The 21,113-nt window shown below is 35.8% G+C and overlaps 1 protein-coding gene across 5 annotated transcripts in view; it reads left to right on the top strand.

The window, feature by feature from the left end:
* The window catches only part of LOC109063877 (protocadherin-15-like), a 192,879-nt gene that overhangs the window by 93,039 nt on the left and 78,727 nt on the right, over positions 1-21,113 (top strand). For all 5 annotated transcript variants that reach the window (XM_042735020.1, XM_042735019.1, XM_042735018.1 and 2 more), the window contains 6 exons: positions 289-438; positions 1,604-1,797; positions 4,399-4,531; positions 4,955-5,034; positions 10,121-10,214; positions 17,562-17,690. In XM_042735020.1, the coding sequence (XP_042590954.1) occupies positions 289-438; positions 1,604-1,797; positions 4,399-4,531; positions 4,955-5,034; positions 10,121-10,214; positions 17,562-17,690 (780 nt within the window). The remainder of the gene's footprint in view (positions 1-288; positions 439-1,603; positions 1,798-4,398; positions 4,532-4,954; positions 5,035-10,120; positions 10,215-17,561; positions 17,691-21,113) is intronic.

The raw sequence follows: 21,113 nt of genomic DNA, 5'->3' as shown, positions 1-21,113 counted from the left end.
TCATTTGAATAATTTGGCTAGGCTTCTACTATCACAATACGCAAAGGGAAAATGCACGAGGCTATCTGCCTTTTATATCACAGTAGCTGTTTGCTGATAGGTAGTTAGCAGCAATTTTCAAATTTTGCTTTTAGCTTTCCTTTTCTAAAATGGCTGATTTGCAATGATTTATCTGTGCACAATGTGTAATTTTAAAATTAAGAACAAAATGTGGTTCTTCTCAAGGCACTAAGTGTCTTTCTCTATCTCGCAGTTTTGATATTAACAGTTTGATTACTTCTTTTGTAGATGACTGCCTCAGATGGAGTTCAGGAGAGCTCTCCAGTCACTGTTGATATCACTGTGATTGACACCAATGACAACACACCTACCTTCCCCAACGTCTCCTACAGCGTGAATGTTTACACAGATATTCAGCCTGGGGACACAATCTTACAGGTAATCAATAAGATACTCTTTCACTGCAGTAAAATCATATCTTTATCAGCAATTTGTCTGGGGTTCCAAGAAAGACATTGAAGCATCCTTGAAAAAAAAAAGTGGATTTACTTAAAGCCTTGTTGTCTGACAATATATATATATTTTTTTTTTACATTATATAGTAGAAAATACAATCAAGAAAATTAACTATGGATATATGAAAAATATGTTTGTTTGTTTTTTATACATTTTCACTGCTCAAATATATTGACCTTGTTTTAGAAATGTTTAAATCATTTTTGCAGAGCTTTTCACCCTTAATCCATTCATTTTAATTAATAGCTGTAGTTCCCACATTCACGAGGGGCTTATTGCTGCAATAATTGCTCAGATCTCTGTTTAATCTTTGTCTTAATGGGAATTTTCTTTGGAAATGTGTGCATAACTGATTCCTTTGCAATCAGAACATGAATAGAGTGCAGATTTGCTCTGACATGCTGAAAGATTAACCCCAGAAGTCAAAATTAAAAAGCGCAAGTTGTATCGTGTAAAAGGTTAACTGCTCCATTGTATGCTGGCAGTTGTCACTTCATAAAGTTTCTGAAATAAATCCTTTTCTCCCTGTCTGTAGAATCAGTCAGAAAGAGCTGTGCTACATTATATAATTGTTATAAATTATTATTAAAATACAATTTTAATAATAATAATAATAATAATAATATATATAAATATATATAATATATAAAATGTATTATATATTAAATATTATATTATTATATTAGTTTTATTTTATTAGTACATATATATATATATGTATTATATATTATATATATATAATATATAATATATATAATATATATATATATATATCAGAATCACATTTATTGCCAAGTACTGTATGTGGACATGTACGAAGAATTTGTCTCTGTATACATTATATATTATATAATAGTATAACGTATATATAATAATAATTATTATTATTATTATTATTGACCAATTACCAATAATCTAGTGTAGTCAGTTGCTGAATGTGCTGAAATCTGGCAAACATGACCCGGACATGTTCTTGGCAGGTTTCATGACTCCGCCTGGTCCAAAGAGGAAGTTTGGACATTGATAAACGTGAATAAGCACCTTTGCAGGTCCTCTCGGAAGTAACATCTCCAATTAATTTTTTTAGCTGACAGCAGTGGACGCTGATGAGGGTCCCAATGGGTTGGTGCACTACAAAATCTTGGCAGGGGATCAGGGACACTTCACCATCAATGACTACACAGGAATGATCACAGTGCTGCCTGGTGTCAACCTGACCGTGGGCCGCTCCTACGCCCTCACCGTTAGGGCCTCCGACAATGGCCCTGCGTCCCAGAGAAGGTAAATCAGCTGCAAACCCAGCTCCTCTCACTCTCTAACAGAAGACTCCACCTCGCATGCCCTGTTTGAGATCGATACAGTGCCACAGGGTGACAGATTTTGCTTCGGAAATATCCCCAAGAACACTGCCAATATTGGCCCCTGCTCTTGTCCAGCTGACACTTGAAAGAGCGGAAATGAAGGGCTGTTCACTCTAATTGCCGCTACCTCCCCTCCTGTCCAATTCATAGCAGCCGCTGCCCTCTGTAATTCTTGCTGACTGCTGAATCAATACAGGGGAATGAAGCAGAAATAGAACGGGGGCAAGAGAAGTTCAGGAAATGCATTGTTTCACTTTGCTGTTCGGGAACAAGTTTAAAAGCATCTAATATTCACAACAAATCAACCTAAATTTGAAGTTCTTCTCCACAGAGCGATACTTGGTTGAAACTGTGTATCCACTTTATCGAGGTAGATAGAGAGGTTTATGGTTAAAGCCAAAGGCAGCAGGTGTGCTATTACATGTATTGGACAGATGGCGGTTGAGCTTGTGAGAACCAAATAGTTATTTTCGTCTCGTATTTTTCTCTTTTAAAGTTTTATGAGAGTGCTGGCATCAAATTCATCATACTGGAACATTTCCAAAGCGAAAATAGTCCCCGATCTAATTTGCATTAGGCACACTGATGAGTGTCTTGATACAATGTGTCATAAAACAATGACAGTACCAGGTTGGGTTTTCACTAAACATCCAGAAAACAACCTGGAATTGGACTGCTATTGTTAGCTAGGCTTACAGAAAAGTGTTCAGATCTTGGAGGAAGCTTCATGGTGATTTTCTTTGTCAAAAAAAAAAAAAAAAAAAATCCATATTAGAGTCTATACAAAAATGCTGCATGTGCTCAATCAACAGCATCCGACTGCATCTCATGATTACAGTAAATAAGTTTGATTCATCTTTCAGTTTATAAAACTGAAACCAAGTGAAAGTGTATGTTTAAGTCAAAAATATTTTATGTGATGCGTCTATAACCAGGTAACAAATTTAGGTTATGAAGCCACTGCGTTGTTTTGAAATGTTTCTAAAATGACAAAATGTCCAGTTTTCTTCTCTTGATTATAACATTATTTTTATAATCTTGATATTTAAAGGTTACAAGAATGTTTCTTACACTCTTCTACCATTCTTTATTTTCACTCAAAATATAACATTATATTAGCGTTTAATTTTAGTATTCCAAGAAGACTACATATCCAGTTTTCTTTTTGTGATTATAATGTTTTTTAAAGGTTACAAAAAAAAAAAAAAAAATGTTTCGTACAACTTTTTCACCCAAATTTTAAGATTGTTAACGTTTATTTTTAATATTCAAAAGAATATTAAAATATCCAGTATTAATGTTGTGATTATAACTTTATTTAAAGGTGAATGTTTTAAAATAAATAAAATAGTATTTATTTTAACATAAATAAAATAGTAATAAAGTTAAAAGAACATTCTGTAAACATTACTTAAAGGGTTTCTCCACCCAAAAATTTTGTCATTAATCACTTACCCCCATGTCGTTCCAAACCTATAAAAGCTTTGTTCGTCTTCGGAACACAATTTAAGATATTTTGGATAAAAAACCGGTAGGTAGGGAGGCTTGAGACTGTCCCATAGACAGTCTCAATAAATAACAGTGTCAAGGTCCAGAAAAGTATAAAAAGCATCGTCAGAATAGTCCATCTGCCATCAGTGATTCAACCGTAACGTTATGAAGCGACAGGAGTTATTAAAAATAACGACTTTATTCAACAATTCATCTCCTCTGTGTCTCTCCAAATCAGCGTAGTGCCATTTTGGCAATTCTGTGCCAGCAGCGCTGTGCCGATGTGATGTTTTTTTTCAAACCAAAGCGTAAATACACGTAAAAAACATATCGTTGTGGCGCGGCTGATACAAAAGAGCGTACGCCATCTGCGTACATGCTCAGAATTGCCAAATCGCTGATCGCTGCCAAATCGTTGATTTGTATAAATGTCCAAAATATCTTAAATTGTGTTCCGAAGACTAACAAAGCTTTTTACGGGTTTGGAACGACATGGGGGTGAATAATGATAACATTTTCATTTTGGGATGGAGTATCCCTTTAATAGATTAAAGCTTATATATATATATATTTAATAGATTATATATATATATATATATATATATATATATATATAATATATATATATATATATATATATATAAAATTATATATTAATATAATATTTATTATTATATTTATTATTATTATTATACAGCATACAATGCTGCCTTATAGTTAAAATAATGCTTCTTACAAGGCAGTGTGATAATGGAATCTCTTCTTTTTGAAATTGCCTTTGTGTAAGAAGTGCCTGTGGGGCCTTACTGTGTTCCCTATTTAGTCAGATCACTTGATTTTGGAACAGAGCCATAGCATTTTAGGAAATTATATGTCAAAACGTGTTGTGCATTCTGATCGTTTTGTGGCTGGTGTGGCATAGTTAGTAGCTGGAGGGGATGCATTAGCTATCACGTCATACCCTTGAGTGAGACACTTAATACATTTGTCAAATAAAGGAATATAAATCATGTTCCTTTTGTTCCTTTAGAAGTTCCATCACTACGGTGTATATCGAAGTACTGCCCCCCAACAACCAGAGTCCTCCCCGTTTCCCTCAACTCATATACAACCTGGAGGTCAGTGAGGCCATGAGGACTGGAGCCACACTGCTCAACATACAGGTGACTTACCCATCAGTGTCACATGATCCTTCAGAATCTAATGATCTAATGATTGGTGATTTTTTGCTCACATATTTTTTCATTAACGTTGGTGCTCAATTAAACATAAGGGTTCTTATTATTGTCAAAAAAAAAAAAAAAAAGATGAAATAGAAACATTAAAAACTGTTGATTATTTAAGATCCAGAACTTTTGACCTGTACGTTTATAAAAATGTATTCATATACATTTTACCAAATATTAATGCTGAATTTAAATTAATTAATTCATTAATTTCACTAGAATATACAGTATATAATATACATCCACATATGTCAGCTGCCAAAATACAGAATAATTTTGTGCTTCCTGATCGCAAAGTTTGAAGGCTCTCTCGTCATAATTGAATTAGTGTAACACAAAAACGCTTTCTGTCATTTTCAGGCAACCGACCGTGAAAGAGATCCCATTACATATACCATCCTGAGAGGAGATCCAAACAACGTCTTTGAAGTCTCCCAAACGTAAGCTCACTTTGAAATGCCGGAAAAAGGCTGCTCTGCCAAAATCCATAGTTTCTGGGGTTTGAATAAGCAGAGAAGATATTTTAATTGTGATTCAGACATAGACACACTCACACAATGCTTTGCATTCACTGAAAAATACAGAGAAACAAAAGCTTTTTCTCTGTGAAATATTTGTGTGCTTGAGTCAGCCACGTCCTGACATGCACTGGATGCAGATTACATTATGACACAAACATGATACATAATTAAAAAGGAGTGATGAAAATATTAATTCCTCCATTTCAAATAGCAACTTAAGACATTTCAGCATTTGCTTGCAGTGAAGGGCCAAATGTCCCAAAATGTTTTCATAGCAAAACCTCAGATCCATTTTATTTGATTTAGAACTCCGTAAAACGTGTAAACAACATTAAGTGGCCGATATCTCACACTTTCTTTCTTTAGTAATGCATTTAGTAAAGCATGTTATGCTCCGCAGTGTGCAGTGTACCAAAGGGCATTTCAATCATAGCCCGGAGCAAAGCTTCTGATCCTCTTCTCAAGTTATTTAAGCAAGATATCACAACCAGGATACACTTCTAATGAACTGCTACTGTTCTTTCAATAAGCAGCAAATGAAGAACAAAACAAATATAGCTATTTTTGTTGAACCACCTGAGCATATCTCTCACAGTTACCGTCTCTTCCTTTTCTCTCCTCCTTCCCACAATGCCCTCTGCTCCCCATGGAGTTTACGATAGAGCTGTCTGTTCGAGTTGATTGTGTAACTGTAGAGTCTGGAAAAGTCTGGCTGGAGGGTGAATATGGTGATATAAAGTATATGTTTAAAAAGCACTTTCATGGGGGCTGGAAGTGTGGGGTTATCCTTTTATAAAGTAAGCGAAATGGAATTTTAAAGTGGAATTATTCAGAAAAGTTTAAAATGATTTTCAAGCAAAGGAGATGTAAGAGTTTTAAATGGATTTTAGATATTCTTAACTTAGCTTAGGCTAAAGTGCCAACTCACCTGCTTTATTTTGGGAATGGATATGTGTAATAACTTTTATATGAGGCATGATAGTTCAGGTCTTCAACTTTAGTTACCTTTAGTTTAAGACACTTAATACCAGGTTGATTCAATGATATCTAAAATAAAATAAAATAAAATAAAATAAAATAAAATAAAATAAAATAAAATAATAAAATAAAATAAAATAAAATAAAATAAAATAAAATAAAATATGCTTTGCTGATGCTTACTATTTATTTATTTACCTTTTTCTCATCATTTGAATTAATCAACATGTTTGCTTCTGTGCGTTTGGAAAACAGAACTACTGTACGTTGTGATATATTCAGAAAACAATCTGCACTGAAACAGTACTCTCATTAAACTGTTCATGAGATGAATAATAATAGACATTGTTAAAACTTAATCCACTCATTTCTAACATTGGGTTTCCTCAGAAGGATCTGCAGAGTTTAGGTGCTACACAAAGCACAATATGCTTAGCATTTTTCTACATTTTACTCAGAATTTATCTAGTGTTCAATATATCGTATTTATTTTACTTCAGCATGACTTGAGGGCAAATTCCTGAATTTGAATTTGTCATTCTTGATGTGCGTCTGTGGGGAATCATACATTTATGTGCATTTATTCAAATCTATTATGTCTAATGTAAGATGCAAAATGAACTTCTGTCTCTTTGTCTCTGAACACTTTTATTAAAATAATAATAATAATAATAATAATAATAATAATAATAATAATAATTGTATTTTTGTATCTGAACACTTTTATTATAATTGATTATTGTAATGATAATATTTATAATTATTGTTTTGTGACATTAAATATTTAAAATTATGTTCCCTTTCAGTTATTCAGAATCACCGGATATAAATGGCTTTTCATAACCAGCCCATTTGGTTTTGTTCGTCTTTGCAGCTGCTGCTTATAATACCAATAATAAACTTGTGTATTCTCTGGTTATCATTACAATTGATGCTGTTCAGTAGGGGACTAATTTAGGGTGCGAGCATGCTCTTAGACATGTACAGACGATGCTTTGCAGTGAATGCATTATGAATATACATGAGGTCCTCTGGAGCCTTGAAGATGCCGCTCTGAATTTGTTTATTTTATTTGGAGAACGCATGACTGTCTGCATCAGTGTCCACCAGTCTCACAGATCCTCTGGGGGTTTTGAGGGACATATTGTGTCAGGACAGAATGATTGGCTGTTTCAAAACATGAAAGGGCCAATTCACTAAATAGTTGTGGCACTTTTGCATATGGTATTACAGCACTCCATCTTATTCATTAAACAATCACTGTCCATTTAAAAAGGCATTCAATGTGCTGAAATATTAATATGCTGTATTGAAACCAAATTATTTTTCATCTTTTCTGCACAAATTAGACCTTCAATTGAAGTACTTTGTTGCCACAAATCTCAATTAACATCAAACTACTGACCACAGAAAGTAAATGGATTTTTATTTTTAAAGAGATATCTGTGTTCCTTTTCTATCGATCAGGGGTGTGTTTCCCGCCCAATGACATAATATGCTGATTAACCACCATAGTACCATGCATTGTTGTTGAAACGAACTAGCTAGTTACGACTGTTTCCCCGAAAACGGTTGCATCTCCGTCATTTGAACCACATTAGTTCAACAACATAGGGCCATTGTTAATGACATCACAAGCATGTGGTGGAGGAATAACTTCTGCTATTTTACCGATTAGACATCTCTAAGATGCTGCTGTATTGAACATGGCACCTGATGTGTAATGTGGAATGTAACGCCCCTTGCCATACTGTGATGCCGTATCCCGGTCAGAACACCAGCACGACAAGATAAAAACAATAAAACCCATTACAAACAAGCCATTTGTTGCATCCAGGGGAACATAATTACTGATTATAATTATTTATTCTGTCTTTTTACACGTTGCATTGCCCCATAAACATAAAACCATCTCTGCATTTGTGATTGGAGAAATGATAAACAACAAGCACTACTCTAGACTGCTCAAAACTCACATTTGAATCATCAGGTTCAAATTCTTTAAATATGTAAACGTACTTACAGACTGTGAGTCAGACCAGCTGGCATTGTAGTCTATGCTCCCAGGATCAGGAAACAGTCCTCCATAAAATTTGCTGCACACGTCTGAATATTTGGGTTGAACTGTTCTGGAACAGTGTTGTAAATATAACTTAACAACTGATTTCTAGTCATGTCTTCTTTTGGAAAGCCAAACAAAGTATTTTCGCTTTCACAATGAAACACACAGTGTCTCCACAACATGCCAGCAGCAACAATACTACAGCGAGAATCAAAGTTACGTCTTCTTTCTTTGCGTGAACATTTGGTTGGCTTTATGCAAATCTTCTCACATCGTGACCTAGACATGTAGGGGCTTGTTTAAAAGAGGTGTTTTAGGAGGGCGTGGATGAGCCTTAACTTTTATAAAGAATATCTCTTTGGGTTTGAGACTTTAGTCTTTGCAACTTTAGGGATCTTATCTATTCACAAACAGCTTGTAACACTCCAAAGAGAAAGGAAAACTTGAAATCGCATCATATGACCCCTTTAAAATGCATTTATATTTAGATAGAATGCAATATATAGATCGTACTGCATGTTAGCTTGCTTATTGTGCCCAAGGTCATATTTATTTAAGCCCATATCCCTCGCTAACAAGAAACTATGCTTCTAATCACAGGTCGAGAGCTGTTTTGAACTATGGTTTCGGGAAACACAGAATCGTTGAACTATGTTGGTAACGACGGAGCTTGCGACCATAGATGGCTAACGATGCTTTTGGAAAACACACCCCAGGACAGTAGTTATTCATCAAATGATGGAAAAGAATTAAACCCTTGAATCATGAATAACAACAACGTGGATGGCATTAAAGCATGCTGATGTCAGTGCTATTTAAGTACTCTTGTTTTTTAATAATTTGTTAGTTATGAAAATCTAAATTTAAAGTATAAAAGTAATAAAACTGCATGCCAATAGCATCTCAGTAATTTCCAATAAATCTCAATAAATTCTAATTTATAATTATCTTATTAATTTTGTATTTATCTAAATATTATATGATTTGTTATTCTTCAGAACACAATTTAACATATTTTGGAAGAAAACCAGGAGGCTTGTGACTGTCCCATATACTGCCAAGTAAGTTACACTGTCAAGGTCCAGGAAAGTATGAAATAGTCAGAATAATCCATCTGCCACTGGGGTTCAACTGCAATGTTATGAAGCGACGAGAATAATTTTTGTACGCGAATAAAACAAAAATAACGACTTTATTCAACAATTTGTCTCCTCTGTGTCTCTCCACATCAGCGTAGCGCCATTTTGGAGAAAATGACCTGTATGCTTATGCTCTTCTGTGTCAGCCACGCCACAAGGATGCACTGTTTTGTTTCAAATCACAGCGTAAATATATGTAGAAAACGTATCCTTGCGGCGCGGCTGACACAGAAGAGTGTAATTCTCCAAAATGGCTGATGTGGAGAGACGCAGAGGAGACACAGAGCCCAACTTTCATGATGCGTGGATTGGTGTACAGGATTTCTAACTCACTGCTCCACAAGTTCTTAGTTAAACTTGCATTACCATGTAAACAAATGTAAATGTGTGACCAAATGCACCCTGTTCTAGAACTCATTTGAATGGGGTACAATGTTTTACTCATGGCTGCTGTTGCCTGACAACAATTAATTCAGTCCTAATCGCCCCCAGGCACACGTAAAATGTCCTCAGCCTTTCACAGTGGCCCAGGTCTTGCAAGAAATGAATATATTGCCCAGCTGTCTCATTCAGCAGCACATAATTCCATCCAGCCTATATTTGATGAACTAATTTCAGCCGAAAATTATTCATTTTGTCTGGATTTTGTCTGTGGCCTGTTGTGCGTATGACATTTTCCAGTTTTGTTTTCTCAGCACATGGTGTGAATTTTAACACCTTTTCTGTCTTTAACTTTTGCTTGCCCTCTAAAGCCACAATATAAGTCAAATACTTAGACCTCTGGGCTCTATGATCCACAGGTTTTCAATGTCATCTTTGCTTTCAGGTCTGGCCTGTTGTTGCTGGCGAAGTCGCTGGACAGAGAGATCACGGATCACTACACGCTAACGGTCACGGCCTCCGATGGCAAACCAGATGGGGTAAGACTGAAGCCTGTCGATCCATCATGCACAATTGGAGATGAAAACTTCTGTAGCTGCAGTTCAAAAGCTCGTAATCGAATCTTCTGCTTAAACAGACATCGCATAGACACAGTACAACATGGCAGGCAGAGTCTAGCAGAATAAGTTGCGTTAGTGGTAAGAAGGGCAGACTAGAGGTAGAAATGGTCATAAAGTGTGCTGGGATTGTTGTATAGTCATTACTGGCTGCATGGATGTACATAATCACAAATGAAAGAAACTAATGCTAATGCCTAATGACTAACATCAGTCAGGTAGACTCTCAAATTCTTCTTTTACTCAATGATTGCTGTTTGTTCATTAATCGATTTGTTGTATTTATATATTTATATATACACTACTATATATGGTGTCTAATGCATTAATGCTAGTGAATTGAACATTATTTTAAGTGTATATATATATATATATATATATATATATATATATATATATATATATTTTTTTTTTTTTTTTTTTTTTTTATTAATACATATTTATATTTAAAATGTAATTTATTCCTGTAAACCTGAATTTTCTCCAGTGTCATCATTGTCTAAATATAAATTAAATTTTTACATATATCCAACAATCAACAATTGTTACAATTCTGACAATTATTTTAAATAGCAATAATATTTCACAATATTACTGTCTTTACTGTATTATTCATCAAATAAAACCAGCCTTGGTGATAATAAGATACTTCTAATTGAGAGACTTTCTTATGTTCCAAAAACATTCAAAAAAATCTGAATCAATCCAAACAGCAGTTTAAGCATAACGACAATATACATATATTTTTAAAAAACACTTAAAATAATGTTCAATTCACTAGCATTAATGCGTTAGACACCATGAACACTGAACAGTTTGTTTTATTGAATTTATTAATAGTTCTATAGTTATTATGTTGTTCATTTTTGTAGTGCTATAACAGTACTACAGTATATATATTTGTAATGCTGAAAATTGAAAAAGAATATATTACAGTATATATTATATATGGCATTATGTTTATATGAAAAGAAAAGAAAAGAAAAGAAAAGAAAAGAAAAGAAAAGAAAAGAAAAGAAAAAAGAGAACCCTACCATTGATTTATTTATTCATTCAATCAAACTGATTGCTTTTTATTTTTTTATTTGTTAATTTCAAGTGTTTGATTTCTTGTTTGTTTTCATGCTTATTACACAGGAGTATATAAATGTAATTATGAAAATGAAAATAATTTTAAGAAAGCATGATAAGAAGAATTAGAATCAAAGTAAAGAGAAGTCTGCAATTGATTCATTTGTGCAACCAAACAATCAATGAATTTTATATCTTCGCTCACTGATTGCTGTTTGTCCATTCCTTCGTTCATTCATCTGTTCATTTGTTCGTTCTTTTGCAAAAGTGTTTGATTTCCTTTGATGGGGTGAGTCTCCTAGCAGTTACTAGCGACTGGTCTCTCCTGTGCACTCCACTCTCACAAAGGGCTCACAGTGATTGATCTAAATAGAGGAAAATGAGGTGCATCTTACAATGGAGTTATTATGCCTTAATGATGGAGATAAACGAGCTGAACGATCTTTTTAATTATGAAGCACCTTCTTTCGCTTCACTCTCTCATCGAGCCTATTTCCCTTACTGGATGAACCAACGGTGAAAATCTCACTTAGTATTCCTCAGTAAAAGAGATGCCTGGATTTACAACCCTCTTCAAGGACATGTGACGTGTTCACCTCCAAACTCAAGGATAATCACTCGCCTTCTTCAGGAAGAAAGTGCATAAGGATCCGGCTTTAAGCACAATGGTCTCCATTTATATCTGAACCGTCAAGGTGACTGTCAGGTGGTGAAATTATGCTACATCGGAGAAGAAAATCTTTGCCTTTATTGTCACGTTAGCGTAGATTTTACAGACAAATGATGGTGACTCCAATACTTTAATAACCCCTGGAATAATTCAAAACATCTTAATTGGCAGAGTTCTCAGAGCTGTGATCTCTTCTCTTTCCTGTCCCTGTGTGGTTAGCTTATGAAAGTAAGATGAGAAAACAGTGCAGCAGGTTTCATTCCCATCTTCCCATTTACCCACAACTATCCCTTGATGATCTTTCTGATTCACTTGTGGCTAAAAATCAAGGGTGAAGTTGAGATGTAAGCCTGGGGGAGCAGGTGCGGTTTGGAAGGTTTTTAAAATTCAGTGACCTTTGCTAAACCACCTGGTCATTAGCCAATTTAATAAACAGTTTTTTTTTTTTTTTTTTTTTTTTTTTTTTGCAGAGGAGAGTTGGGAAAATTGGTTTATTTTTAAGGGCCCTGGGCCACACTCAGAGTTGACCTCTGTGCCTGCTGAGATCATTCGGGCTGCTCTTTGCATTGCACAGGGTGATGTGAGAGCCAGACAGTTTCACAAAGTCCAAAAGAAAGATTTCTTCATTCCCCAGTCTGTTCTTAGAGGAACAGATACAGCCAGACGTCTGTCTGGTGTATATGGACATTTGGCTATTGGCACAAAGTATTATTAACTTTGCTGGAGTGGGCACAATTCAGTATTAGCTCCCTTTCAATCCGCATCCATCCATCCATCCATCCATCCATCCATCCATCCATCCCTCCCATCCCATCCCATCCCATCCCATCCATCCATCCATCCATCCATCAATCCATCCATCCATCCATCCATCCATCCATCCTCCATTCAGCCTCCATCCATCCTCCATCCATCCATCCATCCAATGCTGTCTTTAAGACACCTGTGCCGTGGTGTAAGATCTCATACATTTTCATGCCTTTCTTTAAGACACCTGTGCTGATGTGATATCTCTCCCACATGTTTTCGGTCCTTTTCCATCCATCCATCCATCCATCCATCCATCCCTTTAGGTTAAACATTGCAATAAGAATAAAGAATATGAAAATATATCAAATTGAAAGAAAGAAAATATATGAAAAATAAAGAAAATCAGCAAAATTAACATGTACTTCAACAAGTTCTTGATTATGTAATCCTATTTTTGTAATAATAATATATATCAAAATATACAAAATATTAATATATACAATATATTGTATGAATCAAAATGATAGATTTTTCATTTATGCCACAAATCATTAGGATATTAAGTAAAGATCATGTTCCATTAAGATATTTAGTCAATTTCCTACTGTAAATATATAAAAACTTGATTAGTAATATGCAGTGCTAAGAACTGAATTTGGACAACTTTAAAAGCGATTTTCTCAATATTTTGTGCCAAGGCTCACACACACACACACACACACACACACGCACATATACAGTGTATATATATATATATTAGTCCTATCTGTCAGGAGCCAGGAGAACGATCGGGAAACCACATTTATTATAACTCTAACGCAGAGAACTCAGAGAATTAGGAAAACATCCACATTACATAGATGACACTGGACAAAGGAGCCAAGGAACAGACAACACTTTAAATATAGAACTAAACAATGTTAATGAACTAGCCCAAGCCCTCTCACAAGCCCTCTCGGGCCTGGACTTGGGAGCAAAAGCCCTCTCGGGGCTGGACTCGGGAACAGAAGCCCTCTCTAGGCTGGACGTGGAAACAGGAGCCCTCCTTGGGCTAAACTCTGGATCTGTGGCTCTCCCTGGGCCAGACTTAGGAACAGCAGCCCTCTCTGGGCAGAACTCGGGAACTGAGGCCCTCCCTGGGCCATACATGGGAACTGCAGCCCTCTCTGGGCTGGACATGGGAACAGGAGCCCTGGGCTTGACTCGGGATATATATATGGGGAAGTTGTGACCTAATTGTTAGAGAGTCGGACTCGTAATCCAAAAGTTGCGAATTCGAGTCTCGGGCCAGCAGGAATTGTTGGTGTGGGGAGTGAATGTACAGCGCTTTCTCCACCCTCAATACCACGACTGAAGTGCCCTTGAGCAAGGCACCAAACCCCCAACTGTTCCCTGGGCACCGCAGCATAAATGGCTGCCCACTGCTCCGGGTGTGGGTTCACGGTGTGTGTGTGTGTGTGTTCACTGCTGTGTGTGTGCACTTTGGGTAGGTTAAATGCAGAGCAGAAATGCAGAATTCTGGCATACTTGGCTGTATGTCACGTCACTTTTTTTGTCACTTATATATATATATATATATGAACCAAACTGTCCAAAGTGAGTGTTTGAACTAGAATACATTTTGTGAATGTAGTTCCAAGATAGTCTTTCTCTTAAAGATTAAAGATACCCTTCCAGTTCCTAATCACAAGATGTGAACCTGTTTGTTGACAAACGGAATTACCTTGTGTGCATTTATCTCAGCTCAGGATCAGCTTACCTTATGTTACCCCCTGAGCATAGTGCAAACTCAGCAAGCTTTATTGCCGGCACATGAAAAATTTACAGGACCAATCTGCCAAATACCCCAGCATTTAAACCTTTAACAAATAAGTCCGAGCAGCAGGGGAAAAACCTTCTGCCAATTTATGGACTATTGTTTTCCTCGCTGGCACGTCCCCCACCAGACCCCCCCAATGTTTTATGTTTTTGGGGGAAGTAAAAAGACAAGACTCTGACTCTAACATAAGTGGATGCAGAATGATCTGATAGGAGGCTAAGCTACTACGTTGCGAGGGAAACACTCCTACATTCTGGTTTTCATTTGGTCTTTAGTATGCTGGGTTTTGGATTGCTTGCCTTTTATTTGTTTGAATTAGTTATTTATTATGATGAATTAAGACTGCTTGTTTATTTATCCAAATTTTCCATGTGTATATGGATGTAAATACACATTTACACATTTTGAGCAAAACATTTCACAAAAAGAAGTTTGTTTTTGATGATAGATCATACTGATACACTGCTGATCTGTTTGCCTGATTCACTTTTTTTTATTTATTGCTTGTTTGTTTGTGCAACCTGGTGAGAACATCAGAAAAGCTTGACTCACTCACTTGTTTGTTAATTTGTTTTTGTTTGTTTATCCATTTACTTGTTTGTTTGTTCGCTTGTCAGATCGTTCTTGCAATAGTTTTTGTCTTGTTTGATTCGTTATATAATTGTCATTTGTGCAGTCTGGTAAGAGCATCTGAAGGCCTGGTAGGAGGAGAAGCAATCATTTATGTGAAATGTTCTAAGAAAAAACTTTCACACTGTAGACTGTGTAACTCTAATTTGAATTGACTGGTGTTTCTGAACTGGACCTAGCTGAAGTTACACTACAAAAACCTGCAAAAACATTTGTTCACAGTAATCATAAAATCATATTATTTGTGTGTGTGTGTGTGTGTGTGTGTGTGTGTGTGTGTGTGTGTGTGTGTGTGTGTGTGTGTTTCAAGTCTATAACTTGTGTAAAGACAAAATATAAGTGGTCAAAAGTTTTCAAGGTATTAATTGATTGATTGATTGATTGATGTAAACTTTTTTTTGCTGTTTTAAGAGAGTGAGAAAGAAGACATAAACAATCACATGCCTTGTGCCTAACTCCTTTTATAACCATTTGGCTATCTCTGACAATGTGCTTCTTCTAAGTGGTTGAAAATACTGTATTAAAACATTGCATGGCGCACACACATCTTGAGTTAGTCCCAATTGGACAGTTTGTTTCTGTCAGTAACATAACTTATTGTGTTTTATTTAAGCCCAAAATCAAAACCAAGAAGGTACACTCTTAAAAATAAAGGTGCTTAAAAGGTTCTTCACAGCGATGCCATAGAAGAACCATTCAGTCAAAGGTTCTTTAAAAACCCATCTCTCTCTTACCTTTTATAATCTGGAGAACCTTCTTTTGCCACAAAGAACCTTTTGTGAAACAGAAAGGTTCTTCAGATGTTAAAGGTTCTTTATGGAACCATTTAGACAAAAAGGTTCTTATATGGCATCAAGAAGCACTTTTATCTTAAGAGTGTAGTTATTATCTTGATGAGAATTATTTTAGAACCATTAGGATAATTTGGATTATGGCATTATATACATGTAAAATTAAGTCATTACTGTAAATTATTACTGTATGTAATATATTAATACATTAAATGAATGGTTATTACTGACATTTTTAATTATAAATAGTTATGTTGTTATAAACTTTATAATAAAAAAAATTAACATAACTTTAAGATTAAAGGGTTAGTTCACCCAAAAATGAAAATTCTGTCATTAATTACTCACCCTCATGTTGTTCCAAACCCGTCAGACCTTCGTTCATCTTCAGAACACAAATTAAGATATTTTTGAAAAAAATCAGAGAGCTGTTTGTCCCTCTATAGACAGCAATGCAACTGCAAAGTTCCCAAGTCCAGAAACGTAGTAAGGACATTGGTAAAATAGTCCATGTGACATCACTGGTTCAACTGTAATTTTACGGAGCTATGAGAATACTTTTTGTGCACAGAGAAAACAATAATACCATAATTTATTCAACAATTCTTCTCCCCGAGTTACCATCTTTTGGAGTGTACCCCAAAATTGTAATCCACGTAATCAGCGCTATTTACTTTCAGTAGAAAGGGTGCACAGGCTGAATGTAAACAACGCTGATTGCGTTCTTGTTTACTGTAGTTTATGTTAGGAGACGGTAGCTCGGGGAGAAGAATTGCTGTTATTATTTTTTTTTTGTGCATAAAAAGTATTCTTGTTGATTCGTAAAATTACGGTTGAACCACTGATGTCACATGGATTACTTTACCGATGTCCTTGCTACATTTCTGTATATATATATATATATATATATATATATATATATATATTATAGCACTATAATGTTATGTTTTCATTGTAGTTTTATTTAGTTTCACACATTTGCAGTGTTCCCCTAAAATAATCATGTCAAACAATATTTGCATAATAAATGTGTAACAGTAAAGGGTATGCTAATTATATGTTTGCTGTGTATGTATGAATGTTTAAACGTTATGTTTCCATTCCTCATCTTTAGAAAATGAGACACTTTGTGAATTATTGTGTATATAGATGGTTAATTGTTGTTATTGAGTAGATGGAATTCTCCCTGCCAGCATGCTAATTTGGTTGCAGCCATCAATTTGTTGAGGCGATCTATATTCTGAAACACTAATCCGCTCAACAGCTGTGGATATTTTTCATTAGACCCCATTCATAGCTTGATGATGAATGCAAATATGTTATCAATTTCGAAAGTTCTGTGTAAATTAATCAGTGGAAATGGATAATTATTTGTGAAAGCCAAGACAGTCCATTACCAGATAAAATCACACAGAGGCCTCATGGTCCACATTTCAGATTTGTTGACATCTTTGGATTACTGACTGAAACTCTGGAAAGTTTTTATTTATAGGTGTCTATGTAACGATTGAAGTAACCTGAAGGTTTCTTGTTTTCAGACCTCGACCGCTACGGTGAATATAATGGTGACTGATGTCAATGATAATGACCCTGAGTTCGATCCTCTGCTTCCCCTTAATCTCACAGTTCAAGAGGAAGAGGCAAATGCTTTTGTGGGTCAAGTAAAGGTAAGACCACAAACACATTCAAAATTCTTTTTACTTGTTCTCCTTGCTGTTTGATCTCTAAGCTATTTGCTCTGCAGCTGCTTTCTGCCCTCTGGAGTCACGGAAGATGAAATCTGGAAGTTTATACTACAGAGTTTAAGAGTGTAACTTTGTGGTTATACTTTTCTGATCTCTCATCACTTGTTGTTGACTTAAATGAGTCATTCACCCAGAAATGAATATTCTAAGTCTTTTACCCACCCTTGTTTCACTTACAAACCCACATGACTTTTTCTGCAACACATGAAAAATGAAACTGAATTGCAAAGGCATCTTTTAAACCTGTTATTATTTTAGGTTTCAGAAAAGACACAAAAGCAACATGCAAGTTCCATAAAAGTACAGTAATATTGCACACAATATTTTGTATATACTATACACTATATTTTATACTAAAATCATCATCTCTGAGCCATTCTTCATACAAAGCTATTGTCTTTGATTTTGTGAAATGTGAGAGATGATAATACTAAACTGTGGACCTGAAGGCGTAATCAAATGAACCAAAATAATTAACAAATGCAAGGCAGGAGTTGTGTACAGCTTTCTGAATGGCAGCTTTAAAGGTTCTCTGGAACTTTCCAGTTTTTGTGCACCTTTTCCAGACAGCAAAATTTTGAGAGTAAAAATGTCGCAAAATCTGTGTTCAGAAATATTTTACCCTATTTTTCCCATTTGCATGTGTTTCTATTGAAATGATTTTTGACTGCAAAAAAAATTACTAAACAATGTTAAATGTGACTGCATCTTAGGCAAGACATTATAGGTGAACGGTGAATATGGGATATTATTATTAAAAAATATTATATATATAAACATATAGTGTTTTTTTCAGTTGATTAATCCCAGTTCATGAAGACAATTAAAACAATTGAAACTGAAACTTTCCCCAGTTGATTAATCATGGAATGTTATTACTATTGCTCATACTTAAGGTTAGGGATTCAAAAAGCCCCTAACCCTAAATAATTCACTTCTGCTTCTGATTCCTCCTAAACAATTTGCGTTACAGTTACAAAATCTCAAATCATAGGCCTGCTCCTTTAAATCCATCATGGTTACTTTCACTGAGCTTGACTGTTCTTTTGTACAGTTCTATTTAAGGATTTCAGTCCCTTCCGTGGTCTCATATGACCGGTGTTAATCAATGCCTGCTGGGGTGTCGGCGTGACGCCAGCAGCTGGAGTGTCTTTCTATGCCCTCTTGAGCCCTCATCTCACTCTCTCCCCATCGCTCGCCCAGCTGGCATACACCCGCAGCATACCCGCCAAATTCCCTGCCCGCTCCACTGTTTATGATTTTCCAATTAAAGAAATGTAATTTAAATAATTTGTTACCTTCGGGGACGTCCTGTAATGAGCAGCTTTGTTGGGCTCTGTTAAGCTGCGAAGAGTTGTAATTAGTGGTCTAGATTAATAGAGCCGCACTTTGTCATCAGAATAATCACAGGCTAATGCGCTGGCAGACTGTTTATAAGCAGAGCGTTCCTTAAACATGTCTACTTCGCGTCAGATAAATATACGTCAGACCTCATGAGATGGACAGGCATAATTTTCCAGGGCTTTTGATTCCTGCATTCTAGGGATGCTGTATCATGCTATGCACATTATATATATATATATGTGTGTGTGTGTGTGTGTGTGTGTGTGTGTGTGTGTGTGTGTGTGTGTGTGTGTGTATCATAATGTAGTAGCTGTAAATCCAGATCCACTATGTGGCCCTTACAGGGACATAAAATTATATTCTTTTTCATTCTCTCACAAAACTTTTGCTTTCACCTGAGAAACTTTGTGTTCACTTGCAAAAAATTTGTGGTGGAAATAATATGAGATGGGCCGAAAAACTTTTATGCTTTTACGAGTGAACACAGGGTTTCTCAGGGCAGCGCAATAAGTTTGTGAAAGAATGCAAATGTTTTGCAAAAGAACGCAAAGTTTCTCAGGGAATCGCAATACTTTTGCAAGACAGTACAAAAGTATGTTTACTCCCTTCTTATATTTTTTTTCCATCGCCATGTCTGCTTAGAGAGTCTGTACAAAACGCTAAAGCTAATATTTTAAACAGGCTTGGTACTGATATAGATTCCAGTTTTGATTCAGTTTGATTCATTTGGCTTTGTTTGCGATGTAATGTCTATTTCCCTTAAACATATGAAGGGAATTGTGTCTTTGTTAATGGTAATGATTATACAGGACAGTGTTTTAAACATACAAACTGGCAACTTGTCTTTTAAAACTATTCAGTACAACAAAAATTTCAGGAAATCAGGTACAGTAACACTTCTTCCTCTGTATCTTTTTGATTTATTAAAGGCAACTCATATGTGTCATGGTTACTTTTATTGAACTGTGTGGTTGAGCTGTATGTTTAACTCTTCGAAAAGAATCGGCTTATTAGAGCCATTTGTTTGTGAATCAGACTGCACTGCTCGTGTTATTTTTTGCACAAAGGTTGCAAAATAACTCAATACACTGTAAATCTTTTTTTTTTTTGCTTCACATTTAGCATAGACTCTGAACCCACTTTGACATCTAGAATTGTGACACATCCCACTCCATATTTTACTCCCTGTTTTTCACGTGTAATTAATGTGAATAAGTCCTGCTCACTGACATTTGCACAAATATTAATGCTGTGGTATAGCAAAATCCCTACACTTTTACAACGCCAGTGCTTTTGCTAATTGTTCACCTCTCGACAAGGTGATATTTGTGTGCGTGCCGCAGTACGACAAGCTTCATTTACAAACCCTCACTTGTCCTGAATTCATTTGGAGCTCCTGACACGTCTCCCAGCGAGGCACATTGGACATGGTCCAAAGCTTAACGCTAGCTAAACATCCCCTACGGCTAACTTGGAGCAGCAGAGGTTTCCATATCATTAGAGAAATGCCCACAGAGCTCTATCAGTGCTATCACAGCAGAGCCTGCATCACTGCTGATACACCTGGCCGGCGTGCTCATTTCAAATGACTCCAAATACGCCACAGCATGGGAAATTTAAACTTGTTTGAAGTTGTTTAAGTTCAGGCCAGAGAGTCTCGTCTCATTGTCTGCGGTTGGAGAACTCGTCAGTTGACATGCTGTCCATATTCTTGTGCTTGTTTTTCATCAGAAAGCTTTTTATGAACTCGTGTACTTGCCATTTTGATGTGGGCAGTAGCAGACACCTTAATTTTCTGCCAGCCTTCTCTTTGATGTACTTGTCTGCATTCCGTCAATACGCCTCATAATGGTTTCAGCTCAGAGCAGAAGTGAGACAAATAAGTGGGCAACTGTTGTTATCAGAGGCGCTACATATTAGTGTGAAGTATGACTGCTAATTAGAAAACATAGTGAAAACTTGTCTTTCTGCCATTATTTGCCTGAAAATGCAATCATCCTT

This window comes from Cyprinus carpio, chromosome B12 (assembly GCF_018340385.1).
Source record: "Cyprinus carpio isolate SPL01 chromosome B12, ASM1834038v1, whole genome shotgun sequence".
NCBI lineage: Eukaryota > Metazoa > Chordata > Actinopteri > Cypriniformes > Cyprinidae > Cyprinus > Cyprinus carpio.
The sequence above is the reverse complement of the archived record's forward strand: the minus strand, read 5'-3'. Positions and strand labels throughout refer to the sequence as shown.